This window comes from Leptonychotes weddellii, chromosome 6, assembly GCF_054177405.1.
Source record: "Leptonychotes weddellii isolate Sample4059 chromosome 6, ASM5417740v2, whole genome shotgun sequence".
NCBI classification, from domain to species: domain Eukaryota; kingdom Metazoa; phylum Chordata; class Mammalia; order Carnivora; family Phocidae; genus Leptonychotes; species Leptonychotes weddellii.
Genome location: NC_138374.1, coordinates 93,421,696 through 93,440,684, shown reverse-complemented (window position 1 = coordinate 93,440,684; position 18,989 = coordinate 93,421,696). Strand labels below are relative to the sequence as shown.

The following is an 18,989-nucleotide window of genomic DNA, read 5'->3' as shown; positions in this document are numbered from 1 at the left end:
TATATAGTAAGAGTATAAAATGCAGATGGGATATCCAAGTGGCTATATCCACAGGCAGTTGTTCTAATGGTCCTTATGGCCCCTAAGGGAAGAGACTAGAGTAGGAGGTATGGATTTAGGAAGCATCGGCATGTGAATGATGGATGAGGCTACAGAGTAAATGAGCTTCATCCCAGACAAGTGTGCAGAATAAGAGAGAAAAGTGAGCTCAGAGAAATACCAACACTGAAGAAATGGGCAGAGGGGAGAAATCCAGAAAATAAAATTGAGAAGAGACAGAGAAGAAGAAGGAAAATTAGGGAGTGAAAAAGAACATTATCAAGGAAGAAGTTTCAAGCAGAGCTTAGCCAACTATGCTATAATAAGGAGCCTGACTCCATTTTTAATGTTTGCTGACAGATTTCAAGCCCCACCATCTCCCATACCTAAGCAAGCCTATCAGAAAGCTGTATGCTTCCTCTTTTGGCCTCAGGAGAAAGTTCAAACCACACAGGTTCTGTTCACGTGCAGAAACCCTGACACAAGCCCCACTCCCTAAGCACCATAAAACCCCAGGCCCTCTCGTTTCCCTGCTTTCTCCAGCCATTTGAAGGTCAACCTGGGGTCTTCCCCTTCTCTTTCCAGAAGGCCTCATTATATGAGTAATAAACCTTTTCAGAGTCTCTTGGTCTATGTGTGGTATCATTAGTTTCAACATCCACACCAAATTATGGGTAGAAGGGTCCATCCTATCTCTCATGGTGACCACAATATAAACCAAATATTCTCAAGTAACCTGAGGACCAAGAAGAGTCACTGCATTTGGCAGCAGAAAGATCCATGGCAAGCACAGCTCTAGTGAAGAGAGAGGAGTAAAAACATGAATGTCAAAGTGTGAAGGAGAGAAAAGATGGCAAGCTAGAGAGAGTGAATACAAACAACTCTTACAACAAGTTTCATTGTGAAAGGGAGAGAGAAAGCTGGAGTGGTAGCTGAGGGCAGGGGCATGGGATCAAGAAAAGGCTCTGCTTATTTGAGTGGTAAGGTGGGAGAAACCTGAGAATAATGAAAGAGAAGTAACAGGCAAGAGGAAGAGAGATGCCCCAGATGTAAGAAAGAAGAAGGTAAATGGGTGGAGAGAAATCCCCAAGAAGGGAGATGGGGTTCAGAGCAAAGGTGGTGAACTTCATTTTTGACAGCAGGAAAGGGGAGTATATGTTTGGGGCATAGATTAGCTTGCCCACCTGTGGGCAGACCCTTCACTTTGGGGAATGAGGTGATATGCTGGAAGTTTGGGAAGAGGTGTTAGGACTGGAGGAAAAACGGTGTGAGATGCCTTCGAGAATAAAGACAGTGCTGGTCCTCAAAACATAGAAGGATCTGGGCATAGGGTGGAAAGGTCACATACCTTTCTTCATGCCGTCTTAGAGTGCTGGTCTCTCCTGTGTTCACCTACTTAGAAAGATCTGCCTAGTTTTCCTTTTATTACTCTCTGCCTCCACAAATTGCTATAAGCTACTCTTAGCTCACTTCATTATTTAGTTTTTAAACTGTTTATCCATTTATATCATTATAAAATCTAGAAAATTTAGCAAATACAAATAAGCGGAAAAAGAAGAGATACTCCTTATAAACCTACTGCCTAGAGATTATGACTACTACTATCATAATCATTTCTAGCTAATATAAAAGTGATAAAAATATTTTTAATATGAAAAATAGAGATTCTATCATTTATAACAGTTACTTTCTTGCTTTTATCCACCTAACATTGTACTGTGAATGTTTTCCCATGTCTTTAATATTCTTCCAAACATCTTTGATGGTAGCAGGCCATTTCATGGTATGGCTGTACCATATTGTATAGCTGTACTATATAATGGATATTTATTTTTGTTTTATTGATATTTTTTGCTCCCGCAACATCCATTTACCCTCCTTCTGAATTTCCCTCTGGGGAATCCACTGGACTTGGGTGATGCTGACTCCAGCCACGACTTCAAGGTCAGAGTCCCTGACCCAGGCCTAAGCCATTGCATTTTCCCTGTCTCCAGGAACTAGATTCAGTGTGGGCTGTGCCACCTTCAAATCCTGGGAAGAAGGGGCCAGGAATCCAGGGGCCAGGTGAATGTGCCTCTCCTGTAGCTGTCTCCTTCTCTGCTATGCTTCAAGGAAAAATAAAGCACAGGAAAGAGGGAGCCCGGAGGCTGTGTGCTCCCTGAGGTCGGAGCCTAGATCCTCCCCAGACCAGCAGAGAGCACGCACGCGATGAACTTGCCAATTGCAGCTATGCCTTCCCTGCCCCCTCTGAGCTGAATGGGACAAAACTTAAATGGGCTGATCCAAAGAGAAAAGTCAGATCCAGTACTTGTCTTCCTTTTCTCTTGAAACAACATTCAACAGATGTGAGAAGAGCAGGAAGGGAATGTACTTGGCTGACATTTTCATAGCTGTTTCCTTGTTTTAAAAAGAAATGAACAAAAAGCAATACATGGTACTTACATTGAACGTCATAGTTGATAAAATGCTTCCAGAACATTTACCTCCTTTCAGCCTCAAAACAACACTATTGGGTAGAAATTACTACCCCTCCCATTATGGATGCAAAAATTGAGACACATGGATATTGAGTCCGTTGTTCAGAGTCATGCAAACAACAAGCTTCGAATCTGACCATCAAGCAGGTTTTTTCCACTACTCGCAGAACTGCATAAAATTAGCATGTGCCCACTCTATCTGGATTGATCTCCCTGCCTGCTTTTCCCAATTTCTTCTCCTCCTGCTTGCATGTCCTAGAAAGAAGTTTAGAGCCCCGTTTGTACAACTCTGGGCTCTTTCCACCAAGCGGGGAACAAGGCTGACATAGTTCATTGGGTAAACAGAAGTGGCAAGTGACAGTGATTTACGCCCAACTTGCAAACTTCTGATGACCAATCCACCGCCTGCTATGTAAACAGGTGTAAACTAAAATTTAAATCAGTTTACCCAGTGTGGTAAATAATTTAATCTTCCCTCAGCATGGTGTTTGTGAATGTAAATGTTTATGCCAAAACCGATGCCGATGTTGCAAGCTTCCAGTTTCTCAACCAGAAAAGTTGTACCAACAAATGGCCTTTGTGTGCCCCTGCCATGGCTGGGGCAGCCGGCTGAGCCCGAGGTGCAGGGGAAGGCAGAGAGCCCACAGTTCTGGAGGGAAGCCTCATTCCCAACACAAGCTGTGGGCTGAGGGAGCTAGAAATCATCCCTCTGCCCTCAATTCTTCCTGGTCCTGAGACTTTGCTCTCCCCCTCAATTATTCTTCTCTGCGCTGTTCTGCAGACACCTGAGTCAGTTGCAAGTCTGTATAAGGGGAGGTAAGAAACAAGAGGGGAAAAAGCCAGAAAACAGCCTCCTCTAGAGGAGTTGTAATACCATTCGCACTTGAAGATGGCCTGGGTCCTCACTGTCTTTCAATGTGTGCCTATGCAAATTGATCTAGAGCCTATGAAAATCACATGCAAATGTGTTTTCGGTTGTCAAAAACTGTTGACTATACCTGCTAGAGTCCACTGAACCGGAGTGCTGCCTCTTATGAATTTTTCATCAGTATTATTCATATTCTCATCAGCCTAGCTCTCGCCTGACTTGCTCCCCCCACCCTCCCACATAGAAGCCTGGGCTTTCTCTGTAGTGTAAGGCTCTGGGCAAAGCCAGACTCAATCCACCCCATAGTAAGATGGTGGGGTGAAGGGCACATGTTTCCTGATATTCTTCTGTCCCCTTAGAGAATTTTAGCTTATAAGCAAAGTTTGTCTGTCTTGGCATCATTGGTAATGCCATAGGTGGGATCATATTAGTTCAAAACAAAAACAAAAACCATCTTTAAAAAAAAACCTACTATGGTCAGACTTTTAACTAAGTCCTGGGTAAGAAATGAACTGGATTTTCTCCTATACTAACATAATTTATGATAGGGAAAGAATAGCTACTATTTACTGAGTACAAGGAGTTTCTTTTTCTGAAAGTTTTTTATTTATTTTGTTTGTTCAGAAAAACCTTCTTTTGCTGAAGCCATTTATTGAGCAATTGGCACAAGGCAGGCACTGGGTTGGATGTGCATTATCTCATTTCATCTTCAACTCAACCCTCTGATGTGGGCATTATCCTCAACTTACAAAGGAGACTGAGACCCAAAGAGTTAAGTAACTTGCCTGAGGTTACTCAGCTGATAAAAAGAGGAGATGACTGGGATCTGAAGCCCAGCATGACTCTCTTCAAAGCCTTTCCTTTTGTTCTTTCTGATCAGAAGAAATGCACCCTGGCTTCTGGGTCTAGGAGTTGCACATACAGGAAGTCCAGCAGGGAGAAAGCAGAGAGACTACAATAACATTAATGGCTAATATGTTTTATGTGTTAAAAATAAATTTACCAAACCTTATGTTTTATTAATTGATTAATGTATTTAGTCCCCACACCAAGCCCTATCAGGTCGATATTATTATTACTATCCTTGCTTTACAGCTGAGAAAGACTGAAGCAGAGAAGGAAACCTTCCCAGCATCACACAGGTAATAAATGTCTGGATTGAGGACCAGCCCAGGCGGTCTCTCCCAGAACCATCATCCCATAAGCTCCCAACCGACCTGATGAGGATGTTCCACCCACAGTTGGATTCAGGTGACAACACCTGAGAAGCTCCCAACACTTACTTTCAAGGACAATGATAATTAGGGCAGAGATTCCATTAAAATCACCTAAGTGAGGCTGTGGGATCTTCTATGGGAAGGAATAGCTTTCCAGAAAGCACACCTGGTCAACCTGCCTGCATGACTGTGGAATATACCTGTGCAGGTGAAGAGAGATTGTATAGAAAAACAAACCAACACAACAAGCAATGGACAGCCCAGAAGGTCTTCATATTATTTCCAAAGCAACGGTCTGGGATTTACAAATGAGAGCGTGAAGGTAGAGAGAAGCGCAAAGACCCAAGAACAAGCCAGCTCACCTCCTGACTTTACTGTCCGCACTCGGCACGGCATAGTAGCCTGGTTTGCATTCGTATCTGCAGACGGAGCCCACGTCATGGTTGTGCTGGAGGCAGGGAGGCAGGAGTAAGCTGGCATTCGGGATAACAGGAGGAGCGTCACACTCCAACTTGCAGTAGGCTTCAGGGAGGGACCAGAGCCCATCTTCAAGACAGGTCAACCACGGGTTCAGTCCTGAGCCCAGGAAAAAGAAGCACAGGATGCTCAGAGCAGAGTCCAGAAATCAAAGTGTAGCCAAAAAGAACAAAAACCTATCAACCCGTCAGCATTCTCAGGAAGTCATATAATTCTTGGTGGAGCAGCTTCTCTGGCATCTCAGGTCCAGGGCTCATCCTATCTCTTTTTACTCGCTGAGTATCCACTGGGATCTCTTACAAAGAACAGAGGTCAGATAACGATTCCCTGACCTCCCTTTCATTCCCTGAATGACAGAATGGCTACTAAATAAATCATGACCTCACTTCCTAACTACAAATGATAAAAATGTAGTAGTGACCATGTCATGGAAAGCATGACACATTTATAGTGCTTTTTATATGCCAAAGCATTTTATAATACTTATATAAACTTCACACCTCAAACAACCCATTGCAACAGATACCATCATTATCTCTTATTTTGCACATGAGGAAATTGAGTTTAGGCATCTTGCCCAAGCTAATAAGGGGCAGATGTAGGGTTTGAACTTGGGCAGTTGGGATGCAGAGTTCTGTACTTAAACACCACACCATATGCCTCAGTGTAATTCATTGTTCTTCTGAAGGCAATCCATGAATTTCCCACAGTTGCATCACAAACCCACCTCAGACCTACTAAATCAGGCTCTGTCAGCATTAGGCTCAGGAAGTAGCATTTGTAACGGGCCTCCTGGGTCACTGAGAGGCACACCAAAGTCTGAGAAGAGGTCAAGAGCAAGGTGTGGGGTCAGAGCAGGTTCTACCCTATCTTCATCTCTTACTAGCAGTAAGCCAGGGACAACTCATAGAACTCTGTTCTCATCTATAAAATAGAACTAAAAGCACCTAGCTCATAGGAAGGTTGTAAATATTAAATAAAAAAATTTGCATGATAAAGTGTTTCTTGATTATTAATATGATCAGGCCACTGTGAGTCAGCTTGATTCCAGAGGACGTACAATCAAATAAAAACAGGGAAGTCTACGTGTCTTTCATTCATGAGATCTGAGCCAGGGCATTCTTGTATGTCATTGGGACAAAAATGGTGTTGCCCTTTGGCACTTTGGTGGTGTTATCAGAAGAGGATGGCACAGCAGAACAAATGAGGAGAGTACTGGGGTGAAGAAAAAAATCCCTAAAGTACCCCCAAAGAGAGAGAGCCTGAAGAGAACTTGCATTCAGTTCTTGGTTGGCTGACAATACCTTGAAGCTTGGCTGGTGGGACACAGGAGACTGAACAGCGTTTCAGAAAGTCTGTTCCCTCTGAGCAGGAAAAGGTCGCATAGTTCACCAAAGATGGGTGGGGAACACCACAATCAAGGGGCATGCAGCTCACAATCCGGTCCCAGTGCCCAGAGGAACATGTGAGCAGAATTTCCTTCTACAAACAGAGAATTTTTTTCCATCAAGTTCACATGAAAAAGCTTATCAAAGTAGTTTCCAGGCTTTGGAGGAATCCTGGTGATTATTTGTGCAAACATTCAAAATAGGTAAAATGATTTTGCCTTGTTCCCTCCTTAGGCCCTACTTGCTTGATATAGGTCTTCAATACCCAGGTAGGCTGCTGCTGACCATCCCTGTTAGTGTAAGAGAATCATTGGAGACACTCTTCCAGGCCAACTCTTGATTGCTTCCCTTGTGCTCTTGGATCCACTCTATGCCCTTCTCCACCATGCTCTGTGCCCCTGTGGGTTTCATGCCTCTGGTTGTGCCCAGGCCTAGCACCCAGGACCCACTGGCAGGAGATTGCAGAGCCAGGAGGGAAAGGGAGGTCTGGACGCTTATTCTTCCTACTCCAGTAATGCCAGTTGGCTTCGTCCCTTGGTAGCCCTCTCCATCCTCTCCTACACTCTCTTCCTGTGGGTTCTGCTCCCTGCTCCTTGCAGTCAACTCTTCAGGCCTACTGGTGATGTCACCGCTTGACCCTGGGATTCTGCACCAACTCCTTATAATTTCCCTGTATCCTGCCTCCACCTTCATAAGTAGTCCCTGTATTAAATTCCCTCAAATTGCCCACTTCGGAGCATGTCATCTGTTTCCTGCTGGGAGCCTGGCTGATAAACCAACTGATAATGCTCCTGAACATAATTACCTCCACTGAGAATGGTGCACAGTATCTAAGAACAGCTGGGAATCAATGCATACAAGGCACCTTCCAAATCTTCTGGTTAAATTGGAGAGATTCCAGCCCTTTCCCTGAGCCTGTCATTTTTGTGGGGTAGCCCTGGAGTTCCTCATCACTAAATAAATGAAGAGACATTTATTGAGCACCTAGAAGGGCCAAGTTCTGTCTAGGTTTGGATAAACAAGACACCCTCCAGGAGCTAATCATCTACCAGAAGAGCAAATCATAGGTTGAAACAATGGCTCAGAAAAACAAAGGGAGAAGAATGGAAAGAAGGAGAAAGAGAGAGAGGAAGGGAGGAAAGGAAATATGGAAGGAAAATGCAAGAGATATATACTGTTATTTATTATAGCCTACTCTTTCTGTAGTGATTTGCGAGAATACAATACAAAGAATGGAAATGATAAAACAAAAGAAGTAGGGAACAGGGACCAAAAAGAAAGAAAACATAAAAATGTAAAAAGAGGCAGCCATATTTTATGTAGGTGCTCACTCTGTGAGACAGCACCATGGGGGCTGGAGGAGGGACTGTCCCTCCACGAGCAGGAGGCCAGTGTCTGCAGGGAGGTTCACAGAGTAGGTGATACAGGACCTGGCCTGTGAAGGATGAGCAGGACTTCCCAGCTGTCGAGGGAAAGGGGAGAAGAACGTGTCCAGAGTGAGGGGGACAGAGTGAGCTGGGACTGAGAGACCTGGAAGCTCATGGCTTGTTTGGGAAAGAGCACAGCCATCACTCCAGCCAATGGGTTACCACAGGTCAAAGAGAGCGTGGGGAGATTCTGCGGCCCCATTCTGCGGCTCAGCAGCCATCCCACCAGGAGACCACAGTGACAGTGAAGCCAAAGGTAAAATGACTGGTGAAAGCACCTGTCACCCCTGACACCCACTCCTGGCCAGCTGTGCCTCTCTCTTCCCAATGTTTCCCTGTTGCCTGCCAGAAGGACCCAAGTCAAAGCCAGACACATTTTTCTGTTTAGTTTCAGTTCTTATGTCAACAAAAAGCAAATATCCCCACTGTCTTGTGATCACGAGCTGGGATTGTATAATTTCCTTAGTGGGGCTGGCCTCGGGTGACAGGAGCAGTCAGCTGGAGAGCTGTTTGCTAACTCCACCACATGGTTGGCAGAGGGTGAGCTCCCACCTTCCTCCTCCCCACCCAGACTGCCCCTTGCACACTTATCACAGTGTGGAAGCCTGGCTCGAACCACAGCGATCGCTTACAGAATCCGTCTCGAACTCTGCATATATTGCCTGGTTTTTCTCCTGGCTTCATTAAGTGTTGTCCATTTTGTCTTGACTGTGCTCCTAATTGTAATGCATTGCAAACACCGTCTTTTCTTCTCTCCCTCTCTTTACCTATCACACAAATGGAGTCAGTCCCTATTTTTTTTTTTTTTTTGTCATTCTCTCTCTTCTCTAGTGTAAGTTAAGCTGGGTGAAGAACAGGGGACAAGAGCTCTGCCTTTCTGACCAAAGCACCATCGACCAAGGAGCTGGTGTCTCCAGGTCTATCAAAACTGTTTCTCTCTATGCAGAACCTAAACCACCTGAAACCAACAACTGTGTCTTTGAGTTCAGACCATCTCTAAGCAAGTGAAATTCTTCCATGAATCTACCACCTGCTAAGTAGTCAATTGGTACAAAATACAAGCAATTCCAATCTTTTGCACCAATGATACCTGACTATCAGTCATGCATCCATTCTTTCCTCATCATTCCATGTCTTTCTGGTTCTCTCCTCAAGCACCATTATCTTTTCCCTAATGCATCCTTTCTCTGTCTCATATGATGGTCATGTCTTCTAAGGGCTGATTTCAAGTTTAAAGTTCCTCTGTAGAGTATTGAAAGCTCTCTAAAGGAAAGATGGAAAACAGAATTCTGAGTTGAGAATACATTATCATGCTCATAGTAATGGCAGCTTAATGAGGGCTATGTGCCTATCATTTAGCTAGAAGCTTTTCAATTATTTCCAATCAGTCATCATTATGACTCAATGACATAAATACTTCTGTCCTCATTATTTCACAAATATGGAAGAACCCTTAAAGAGACTAGTTTCTTTTGTTTGTTTTTACTTAAAATTATATAACTAATAAACAGTGGAGCCAAAATTTCATTCCGTGTTTGTCACCTGAGCCATGCTCTTAACTAATATATTCTACTACCTCCAAATGCTGGAAATGGTGCTATGGTAGCTTGGAGAAATGTGGAAAATTAGGCAAAAGCTAGAATCATGATATAATCCCCACCTCAGTAACAGAGGGAAGAAAATCAGACTCTTTCTCCAGCCTTCTTATATAAAGAAGGCTGGGAGTCAAACTATGAGCCACAGACAAACTGATTACAACCTATCTTGCTTACAAATTGTGGGAAAATGTAAACTGTGAAATTCTCATCTTGAAGGCAAAAGTGGGACTGTGATTTCTGACAGGGAAAGGAGGACGAGAACGGGATAAGCGTCCCTACCTGCTGTCTGCATGAGAGAAACTGACACCCTAGTTAATGGGAACTGCACCTTGCATTTCTGTGAAGCTGTGCTCTCCTTGCTTGTTAGAGTCCTTATCTTTCCTTCAAGTGATTTAAAAACACCTGCCCTTCCCCCATTCAGCCAGGGAGGGGAGCATAAGTCCCTTCCCTTCCCTGGAGCTTGGTCTTGATGACCACGGGTTTCCAACTCACCTGTATAGGCCTGAGGTATTTCCCACTGTTGGCCTGAAGGGCAAACCCCCTTTGACAGGTAATAGCACACTTCATGTGACCTGGGCCACCAGAGGTACAGTTCACCATATCCGCATGATCAAGCAGCAATGGCACACAGCTGCCCTGCTTCCCACAGGGCCGATGGACACAGCTGGGGATGACAGAAACAAAAGCATCTTAGACTCCAGACCAGCAGGCAGCAGCAAAAACTTTGCAGCTTCCTCTGGAAAGTGCCTCTAAACCAAAGAGAATGATTTTTCTCCAAAACCTACACTGAATTCATCATCTCCTTCTGTGTGACCTGGAACCCTGCGACATGAAATAAACAAGAACAATATCAGTTAACAAGTAATGAATGATTAACTGACTCCACGGCTTTTCCAGGAGGACAAAATGGTGACAGGACAAGGTGGGGAATGTGTCCCAAGAGCTCTGGATGGCATCAGAAATGGCTGGATCAGAGAGCAATCCTCAAAATGTTTAACAACCAGTACTTCTGGGTCCCAAACAATCAGAGCAGACCCAGGTCAGGAGTGAATCCTTGGGGCCCCTGGTTGTGTCAGGTACTAACCTTTTAGTTGTTTGATTCCAGAGGGCCCTGGAAGAAGGGTCTGGGTATCTGAGATGGCAGAAAAGTCAACTGGAGCCATAGCACTACACACCACTGAAAATCAGCACTGGCTAATCAGAAATTGAGCCCTTGACGGGAAGAGGAAACTCACACATATTAAATCTCGGCCACATGCCTGACGGTTGTGCTAGGTGCTTCCAGGACATCATCTCAGCAGAGGAGGACCACTGCCTGGATCTCTAGGGTCAATCAGCCAGGAATGGGAGAGAGAGTTAAACTCTCCAAGTTCAGGTCTAGACTGTAACAGCAACAAGAATGCAACAGAGCAAAAAGAGCATTACCCTCTTCCCAAGGCAGAACCAGAGAAAAATTAGAGCATTGGCCCCATGCTGTCTGACTTTGAATTCTGGATCCACCATTTACTACCATGAAACCACCTCCCTGGGGGGGATGAGGCTGCTTTCCTGTTGCTTTCTTCTCAGTTCAGGAGCTAGCAGTATAAGCCAGGGAGAGCCAAGAAGCTCCTCATCTCAGCAGGCAGTTAGGGGGAAATATAGAATATTTAATACCTCTGTGATATGGCTGAGTTATTCATTCCCCAGTGTTTTAGCTCCTTCCCCCATAAGAAGGGGATAATAATGGTATATATCCCACAGGGTTATTACTGTTCTGGGTTAATTCCCTCTACTGCTCCATTGCAAATGGCTGAAGTCCCACCCTCAGTTACTTGTTTTCTATTTGCCATCCATGCTTTTTGGTTTTCCCATTTCTATACATTTGTTCAATTTGTTGAGATTTCTAAAAGGCTTTTCTTCTCCAAGAAGCCCCTCCAGATGTTTTCCTCCTTTGAACCTCCCAGGGAAATTTTTAAAATAATTTCCTTCTAACACTTCTAATACTCTTATATTATAGTCATGTGTGCATCTGCTTACTCTTTCATTTATTCATCCTTTGATCTACAAGGCAATTAGTAGCTGAGTATCTCCTAAGTGCTGAAACTCCCAACTCGATTATGAACCTCTCGAAGACAAATACAGACTCTTACTCACTTTTATATTCACCATAAAGCTTGCTGTAGTAAACACAAGAAAATTCTGCTGAATTAAATTTGCTCAGACAGCAAAGTAAGTCAATGGCTATTAAGATGGGTAATTTGTTAATTCTAAAGTGACAGATGGGACTCTGAAACACAAAAATATTATCATCAAACAGTGATTCAACCATCTTGCCCTACTCATTCATTCACTAATAAACATCTACTGAGCACTTATTGTTGGCAAGGCATTGGCTTGAGTACTGGGGGTATGATAAGTATCATGCCCTTAAGGAAATCATAATCTAGTGGGGGAGGCCAATGAGATATTTTCTTGCTCATGATGCTGTTACCAATGGTGCTAAATATTAGCCAAAATGGCTACCGTGAGGCTCATCATCATTAATTTGCCCTATTTGCCCTAGAATTGTGTTAGCAGTCAATGACTTTATTAAAAAGCTGGGCAACAATACAAGAAAGTGAAAAATAAAATGTCATTGAATATGCACATAACACCTTGACATAATTGAGAATTGATTTTAAAAGCACTCATCTAAAAAGGATGGATTTGATCTGAATATGCTAAAGTTGCTGCTTCTTATCTTGTAGCCACAGGATTTAAATCATATGTCAGTGACATTCTCATTCTTTTATCTGTGCTTATTAGCTATAGGATAGAGGTGTTGGAGTTGAGTAGTTTGAAAAAAACTTTTTTACTCTTTTGAGTTCTTATTATTCCCTTCGATGGTATGGAATGCCTCAGATTCACTCTATTGAGTCTGGTGGAGGGAGGAATATATGAATTGGGGGGTAGGGGCTGTTAATTGTCAACACAAACTCCCCAAATCCAATGCTGATAATTGGGTAGGCAATATAGGAAATGAATCTTTGTCTCTGAGTCTTTATTGAACCTATCTGGATAAGGGATCTGAAACCTGACCATCCTTCATGGGGTGAGATCAGTACACCTCATTAGTGATGCCTAAAGAACTCCAAGTTTCAGAGATGCTGTATTCCTGATGTCCACAAAAAGTCATATTTCTTCAGCGTGGTATGCAGAGAGTACTAGGAAACACAGTTATTAACAAGTTCTTGCTCATGTCAGCTTGTTGCCAAGAAATTAATGTGAAATAGTATGTGCTGTTTTTCAGTGACTCCATCCAATTAATTAATCCATGTCATCACTGAGGACAAATACGTGCTGAGATAAGACACAGAACAAATACTCTGAATGAGCTTCCCTCCATCAAGATGGGGCTCCATTAACTGCTGTTGCTATGACTACCGGTGGAAGAAGCCCTTCCAGCATTGGCAGTGGAGGAGGAAGAATGAGACAGGGGAGCGTGTTAGAGGGGGGAAGTGGCATGAAATAAGACCAAGGCAAAAAAAGAAAAAAAGGCACCAAACCCAGACTTGTTTATGAAGTGAGAAATGGTTTTAGGGCAGCTGCTGCAAATTCTTTCACTAGCTTACATTTCCATTTGCTTCCTTTTTTAAGGAATTTGTTTTATGAGGACGGTGTTTGTCAGGTTACTAGCTTCTGATGGCATCTGGTACCAATTGTAGAATTCTCTCCCCTGCACCCCAACCCCCCTTTTGTGTTTCTCTTGCACTACAAACACCGCTTTTCTGAGGGCTGTTGTGTCCTCCATTTTTCTGCCCTCCCCAAACATTCTCCTTTCTACCTGGTGCTACACGAGTTTTCATATTGATAATGCTAATAGTAAAAACAGTTAGTCTTAAAATTTCTCTACAAGCCTTCTTCTTATGGTCTTCAGACAAACAGTAATAAAGTGGCAGCCTCAGGGTCTTACAATGCCCCAGAGAGGTGGGAAGTTACGTATTTTTCTTGGTTTGACATACAAGGAAACTGAAGCTGCTTGGAGACTGGCTGGAGGCCACACAGCGAGTCAGAGGAAAATCCTCAGGCTGGAGCTCAGAGCCCTCACTCTTGGGCCAGCCTAGACCATGAAACCACCTCCCTGGGGGGGATGAGGCTGCTTTCCTGTTGCTTTCTTCTCAGTTCAGGAGCTAGCAGTATAAGCCAGGGAGAGCCAAGAAGCTCCTCATCTCAGCAGGCAGTTAGGGGGAAATATAGAATATTTAATAGTCTGTCTTCGTTTCAAGCAGTTTTCTTTTAAATGATAACAAATCAAATTGTCAATATTTGTCCAGTTGCCACTGTCTGCAAGATGCCCTGCTTGGTGTGTTTTCTCATTTGGCAAAAGCTCCTTAGCCTTCCACCCACTTTTTCCAGATCTTTCCCCTCACCCCATCACAATGTATTCTCAGGTAAGGATATGATGAATCCAGTCAGATGTGATTCACAGGTATTTCCATAGTAACAGGAGACAAAGTTTTAAACCAAAGGAATGAGTTTTTTCATGATGGAATTTTAAGTCAATAGGCCCTTAAAAATTACACTCTGTAGATGGCCACCTACCCATAATTCTAGCTCCGTTCTTTGTTGCTCCATTTCTCTGATAAGCCTCTACTCTCTCTCTTCTGGTCCTCAATCCCCAAGGTCATTATGTTGGAGGGTTTTAAAAAATGCTTTCAATGAGGAATCCCTGTACAAAATGTTATGTTAACCCCAGGCTATCCTCCTCTTGTACATAACCTGCTCCTGTGTACTCAGGCACAATCCTAATACTATCCTACCATAATGATGTGTGTGTGTCCTTTTGTTGGTTGGGTCTGTGAGTGACACCTGTACTTGGGAAACCTTTGTCGGCACAGTTCCATAAAAGGAGTGGTCCTCATGTGGCAGGCTTTCTCAATCACACTTGTACATTAGACTCACTTAAGCAGCTTTTAAAAAGTATAGATACCCAGGCCTTGCCCCCTGGAGATTTTGATTCTGATGGCTTGTGGTGGGATTTTAGCATCTGTGACTTTATAGGTTTCAAAGTGTTTGGTGCTCACCATGAACGAAACCCAGCACCATGAAGGTCTGGTATGTGTAACCTGAAAGCTATGTCAATAAATTCCATAGGCCAAGACTATAAAATAGTAAGGCCGATTCCAGAAGGAGAACCTGGTCCCACTGCTTGATTATTACACATCCATGTATTAAGTCATATTATCATGTAGAAGCCATAAGATAGATCAAAAGTATGCAACATTTTTCCTATTCTGAAGAAGCTTTCACCATAGCTGCAGAGAGAATAATGAAATCATGTGTTACTGATTATAAATTCATGGCATTTCAGAGACAGTTTTAACATTGGGTACGATTTGATCTCAATGAATGATCAGAATTTGGAAAGGCAAAAAAGATATCCTAGAAAGTAACCTCTGATACTGTACAGAGAGAACACAGGTAAGGTGGCACTCCCAACACTTCAACAAAATTACCATTTCCTCCCCACACTGAGAACTGAAGAAAATTCATTATGTATGTGGGTCTCTTAAATTATGACTAACAAATTTAGAGAACCTATAGTGAAAGGAGCCCACATCCCTATTTGAAGACAAACTTACAGGCAAGTTCCCAACGCCTTCCACTGCCTTACAGTGGTTGCTGAAGAACAGGGTAAGGCTGACCCCAGAAAGTAGATATCATTCTCTGCAGAGGGAGCAGACAGACCCACTAAGAAACTTGTCATGAGCTATCTCCCAGGGCATCTCTTTTTCATTTTCCATTTCTTGAGGCCACTAGAAAGAAGTTGGTCTACTTCCCAGACAAGGTCCACATTTGGGAAGCTGGGTAGTTCCTGACAAATGGGTGAAGTCCTGGCTCTTCTGCCCACAGCTTCCCCACAGCTTTGGTCCAAGGATTCCCTGAGGGTCTGAGCCATCTGAAGGAATTTCAGGAGACTACAACACTATTCGAGATGCAATCAGAATTCATAGTGAAGGGGTACCTGGGTGGCTCAGTCAGTTGAGCATCCAACCCTTGATTCTGGCTTAGGTCATGATCTCAGGGTCATGAGATTGAGCCCCACGCTGAGTCCTGTGCTGAGCCCCGAGTTGGGCTCCATACTCAACATGGAATCTGCTTGAGATTCTTTCTCCCTCTCCTTCTACCCCTCCCTGCTGCTCATGTGTGATAAATAAATAAATAAATAAATAAATAAATAAATAAATAAATAAAATCTTAAAAAAAAAAAAAGGAATCCATAGTGAAACCCTACTTCTCCCATGTGAGGGCTAATGGAAGATTATATGCTAAAGACCACATTTGCTTGAACATGAATAATTCTGGGTGGGAGGAGTGGATGTGACTTTTAACAATGATCTTAGAGGAACCACAGTTTTTAAAAGTAAAATGGACCTTAAAGATAATTCAACCCAAATTCCTCATTTTAGAGGTGAGGAAAATGAGCCCAAAAGAAATGATGGGATATTCCAGAACACTAACACTACAATATAATAACCAAGAAATATTTAATTAAGCTTTGGCTCAAACTCAAAATCAGGATGACATCAGCTCATGGACTTTTCTCAAGTCAACATCCCACCCTCCTTTAGGCAGCCAGAAAAAGCTGACCACAACTTGATATCTGGAATCTAGGTTAGTTTAGGAGAAACTGTTTGGCATCTGTACCATACATTTTGAAAAACAGCATGGTATAATAGAGAAAGTAGTAGATCAAGGCCAATGTGACCTTGATTCGGGTCTTGGCTTGTCCCTGCTTACATCTATGACCTTGGGTAAGTCTCTTAACTACTCTGGCCCTCTGTCTGCAAATTTGTGAAATGATGGGTTTGAACTAGGTTCTCTTAAAGGTCCCTTCCAGCTCTAACATGATATTTAATTTCCCAGATGAGGTGATGGTGGTATTGGGGTGGGAGTACAGAAAACCCATAAATGGGCAGCAGGATGTGGTGGAGAACCCAAAAAAGAGTTTCTCACAATCTTTCTTGCCCAGTATAAGTTTTTGCTTAATATTCCAACTTTTCAGTTGCTTAGTTAAACAGAATATTGCAATCCATTTATCCAAGAAGTACCACTATTCACCAAATAGCAATCCCAGTGGTTTCTGCAGAAACAGCTCTTTCAAGGTTAAATAGTAAAGAGGATCAGATTTCTGGCCATTCTCCTACTGTGTTTTATTGATTCTTATTGAAATAAGAGGGTGTGGGCTAAGAAGGAATGTATGCTCTGGATTTGGCAGCAGATGGAAGTAGAATGTACAGAATGTAGAGTTGACTGGAAGAAATGGAGTTCTCATTAATCTTGCCACCACCAATGGCAAAACCAAATAATAATAATAGCATCCATCCTTAGAGAGCTTTGCTGTTTCTCCAAACCAATACAAAAAGATACAGTCTCTACTCTGGCTCCCCATCTTACCTCCTCCTCACTCTGGCTCCATCTTTGCTTTGTAGGACAGGAAACACATTAAATGTCAAGTATATTTCCATCAGCCTTCTCAGGCAAAACAATGCTGGTACTTTGAAGGGATTTACTGAAGCATCATACTAACCAGGAAGGTGAAATTAATTCAAGTTCTTTTCCTCCAAAGATTCTCATCTGAGAGAAACAGAGGAATCTCAGTAGTAATTCTGTTTCTTCCCTCATGACAGAGAAATGATGAAATTATTGCACGAAGCAGACTTCTTCTATTCCTGTATGTTGGGAAAGCAGAGGTTCCCCTGCCTCTCTATTGAAGGTTTTGTCCTGAAGTCGGCCCCTTGGGAGAGGTCCATCTCTTCCTAGAATGTGACCTATTTGTAAGTTCAGGACTGGACTCAGGTGGCCCCAGTACTGGATAATTTGCTTCACTCATTTCTAATTCTGGGCATAGTTTTTACCATGCCTGGCTGTAACACTAGAAGTCCCATCCAAATGCCCCCTGTCCTTCTAAAGAGAAACAGATTTACATCACACAGCCAAAAGCGCTCCCTTTCAAATCCCTGCCTCACCACGTTTCAGAACCCATGATTTTAATGTAGATTATAAAATATGTGGAATACCAAAGGAAGTGTCCAAACAATTGCTGGCTAATTGGCAGAGGATAGGCTTCCTAGCATTGCATCAGGGAAACAGAATCACCCCTCAGAAACAACAGGGGCGCCTGGCTGACTCAGTCGGTACAGCATGCAACCCTTGGTCTTGGAGTTGTGAGTTCAAGCCCCACGTTGGGTGTAGAGATTACTTAAAAATAAAAAATCTTAAAAAAAAGAAATAACAAATGTGTATGTGTATGTAAATTATAAAAACATAAATTATATACATATAAAAGTGTATTTTTCCAGTTTGCAAAGGCAGTAACCATCCCCATGTGGGACATTTCCAAATGAGGAGTGACTGCTGGAGCCCCCAAATGATTGTACTGCTGACTCTTGTCCCACCTACTGTTCATCCCTGGACACCAATTAAACTATTAATCTGGGAGTGACACTTCCCCAGCCACATTCATAGGCCCAGCCTGAGGAATTGTGAAACACATATAGTTAAGTGAGGCAACAGTACAGTCCTGTGAATGAAGTTTAGTGGGCATGGGTTTTCGTCTGTGTCATTCCTAGAACACTTCCTACAGGGCAGGAGGAAGGAGTAGCATGACTTCTCTGTGGCTATACAGAAGCTGTGTAAACTCAGGTCTTGAGGATTTGCCAGCCAGCACCTTGAATGAGTCTCAAATTCACACATGGAAGTTAAATAGATGTTCTGAAACCAGTTCCAGTATATGTGTGTGGGGGTGCACATTCCCACACTTACAACCAAGCAATTCTTGGGCACCAGCAGGATGTCTGAGCGTTTAACTCAATCCTAACACTACCTGTCCAGAGAAAGCATCAGGTTCCATAGGTTAAGAGATCAATCCTACCAAACCGTCCCCATCCTCAACTCAGGCACCAGTCACAAACCCAAGTGGTTACCTATACTTCTGACTGCCTGGCTATAAATCAGAGGTTCTCAGAACCTCCTCCTCGGGTTTGATTAATTTGCTAGAACCGCTCAGAGAACTCAGAGAAACATTTACTTACTGGTTACTAAGTTATTATAAAATAATAAATAGAACTCTAGAACAGCTGGATGGAAGAGATGCCCAGGGCAAGGTATGGGGAAAGGACACAGAGCTTCCATGCCCCCTTCAGGTGTGCCACCCTCCCCAGTCTCCATGTGTTCACCAACCCAGAAGCTCTCTGAACACAGCCTTTTGGGTTTTTCTGGAGGCTTCAATACATAGGCTTGATTGACTGATTCAACCTTCAGCCCCTCCCTGCTCCCTGGTCAAGGGGTAGGACTCAAAGTTACAACCTTCTAATCATGTGTTTGGCTGTACTGAGAAGCAGTCCCATCCTTCAGTGCTTTCCAAAAGTCACTTCATTCACATAACAAAAGACACCTTTATCACTCTCAACACTTAGGAAATTCCAAGGGCTTGGGAGCTGTGAGCCAGGAACCGCAGACTAAGACCAAGTATCACAA

General features: G+C 43.2%; 1 protein-coding gene across 2 annotated transcripts in view; it reads right to left on the bottom strand.

Moving 5' to 3' along the window:
• Window positions 1-18,989, bottom strand: part of PAPPA2 (pappalysin 2) — a 252,615-nt gene that overhangs the window by 69,129 nt on the left and 164,497 nt on the right. For both annotated transcript variants that reach the window (XM_081824648.1, XM_081824649.1), the window contains 3 exons: window positions 9,984-10,155; window positions 6,383-6,560; window positions 4,964-5,177 (listed from right to left, as the gene is read on the bottom strand). In XM_081824648.1, the coding sequence (XP_081680774.1) occupies window positions 4,964-5,177; window positions 6,383-6,560; window positions 9,984-10,155 (564 nt within the window). The remainder of the gene's footprint in view (window positions 1-4,963; window positions 5,178-6,382; window positions 6,561-9,983; window positions 10,156-18,989) is intronic.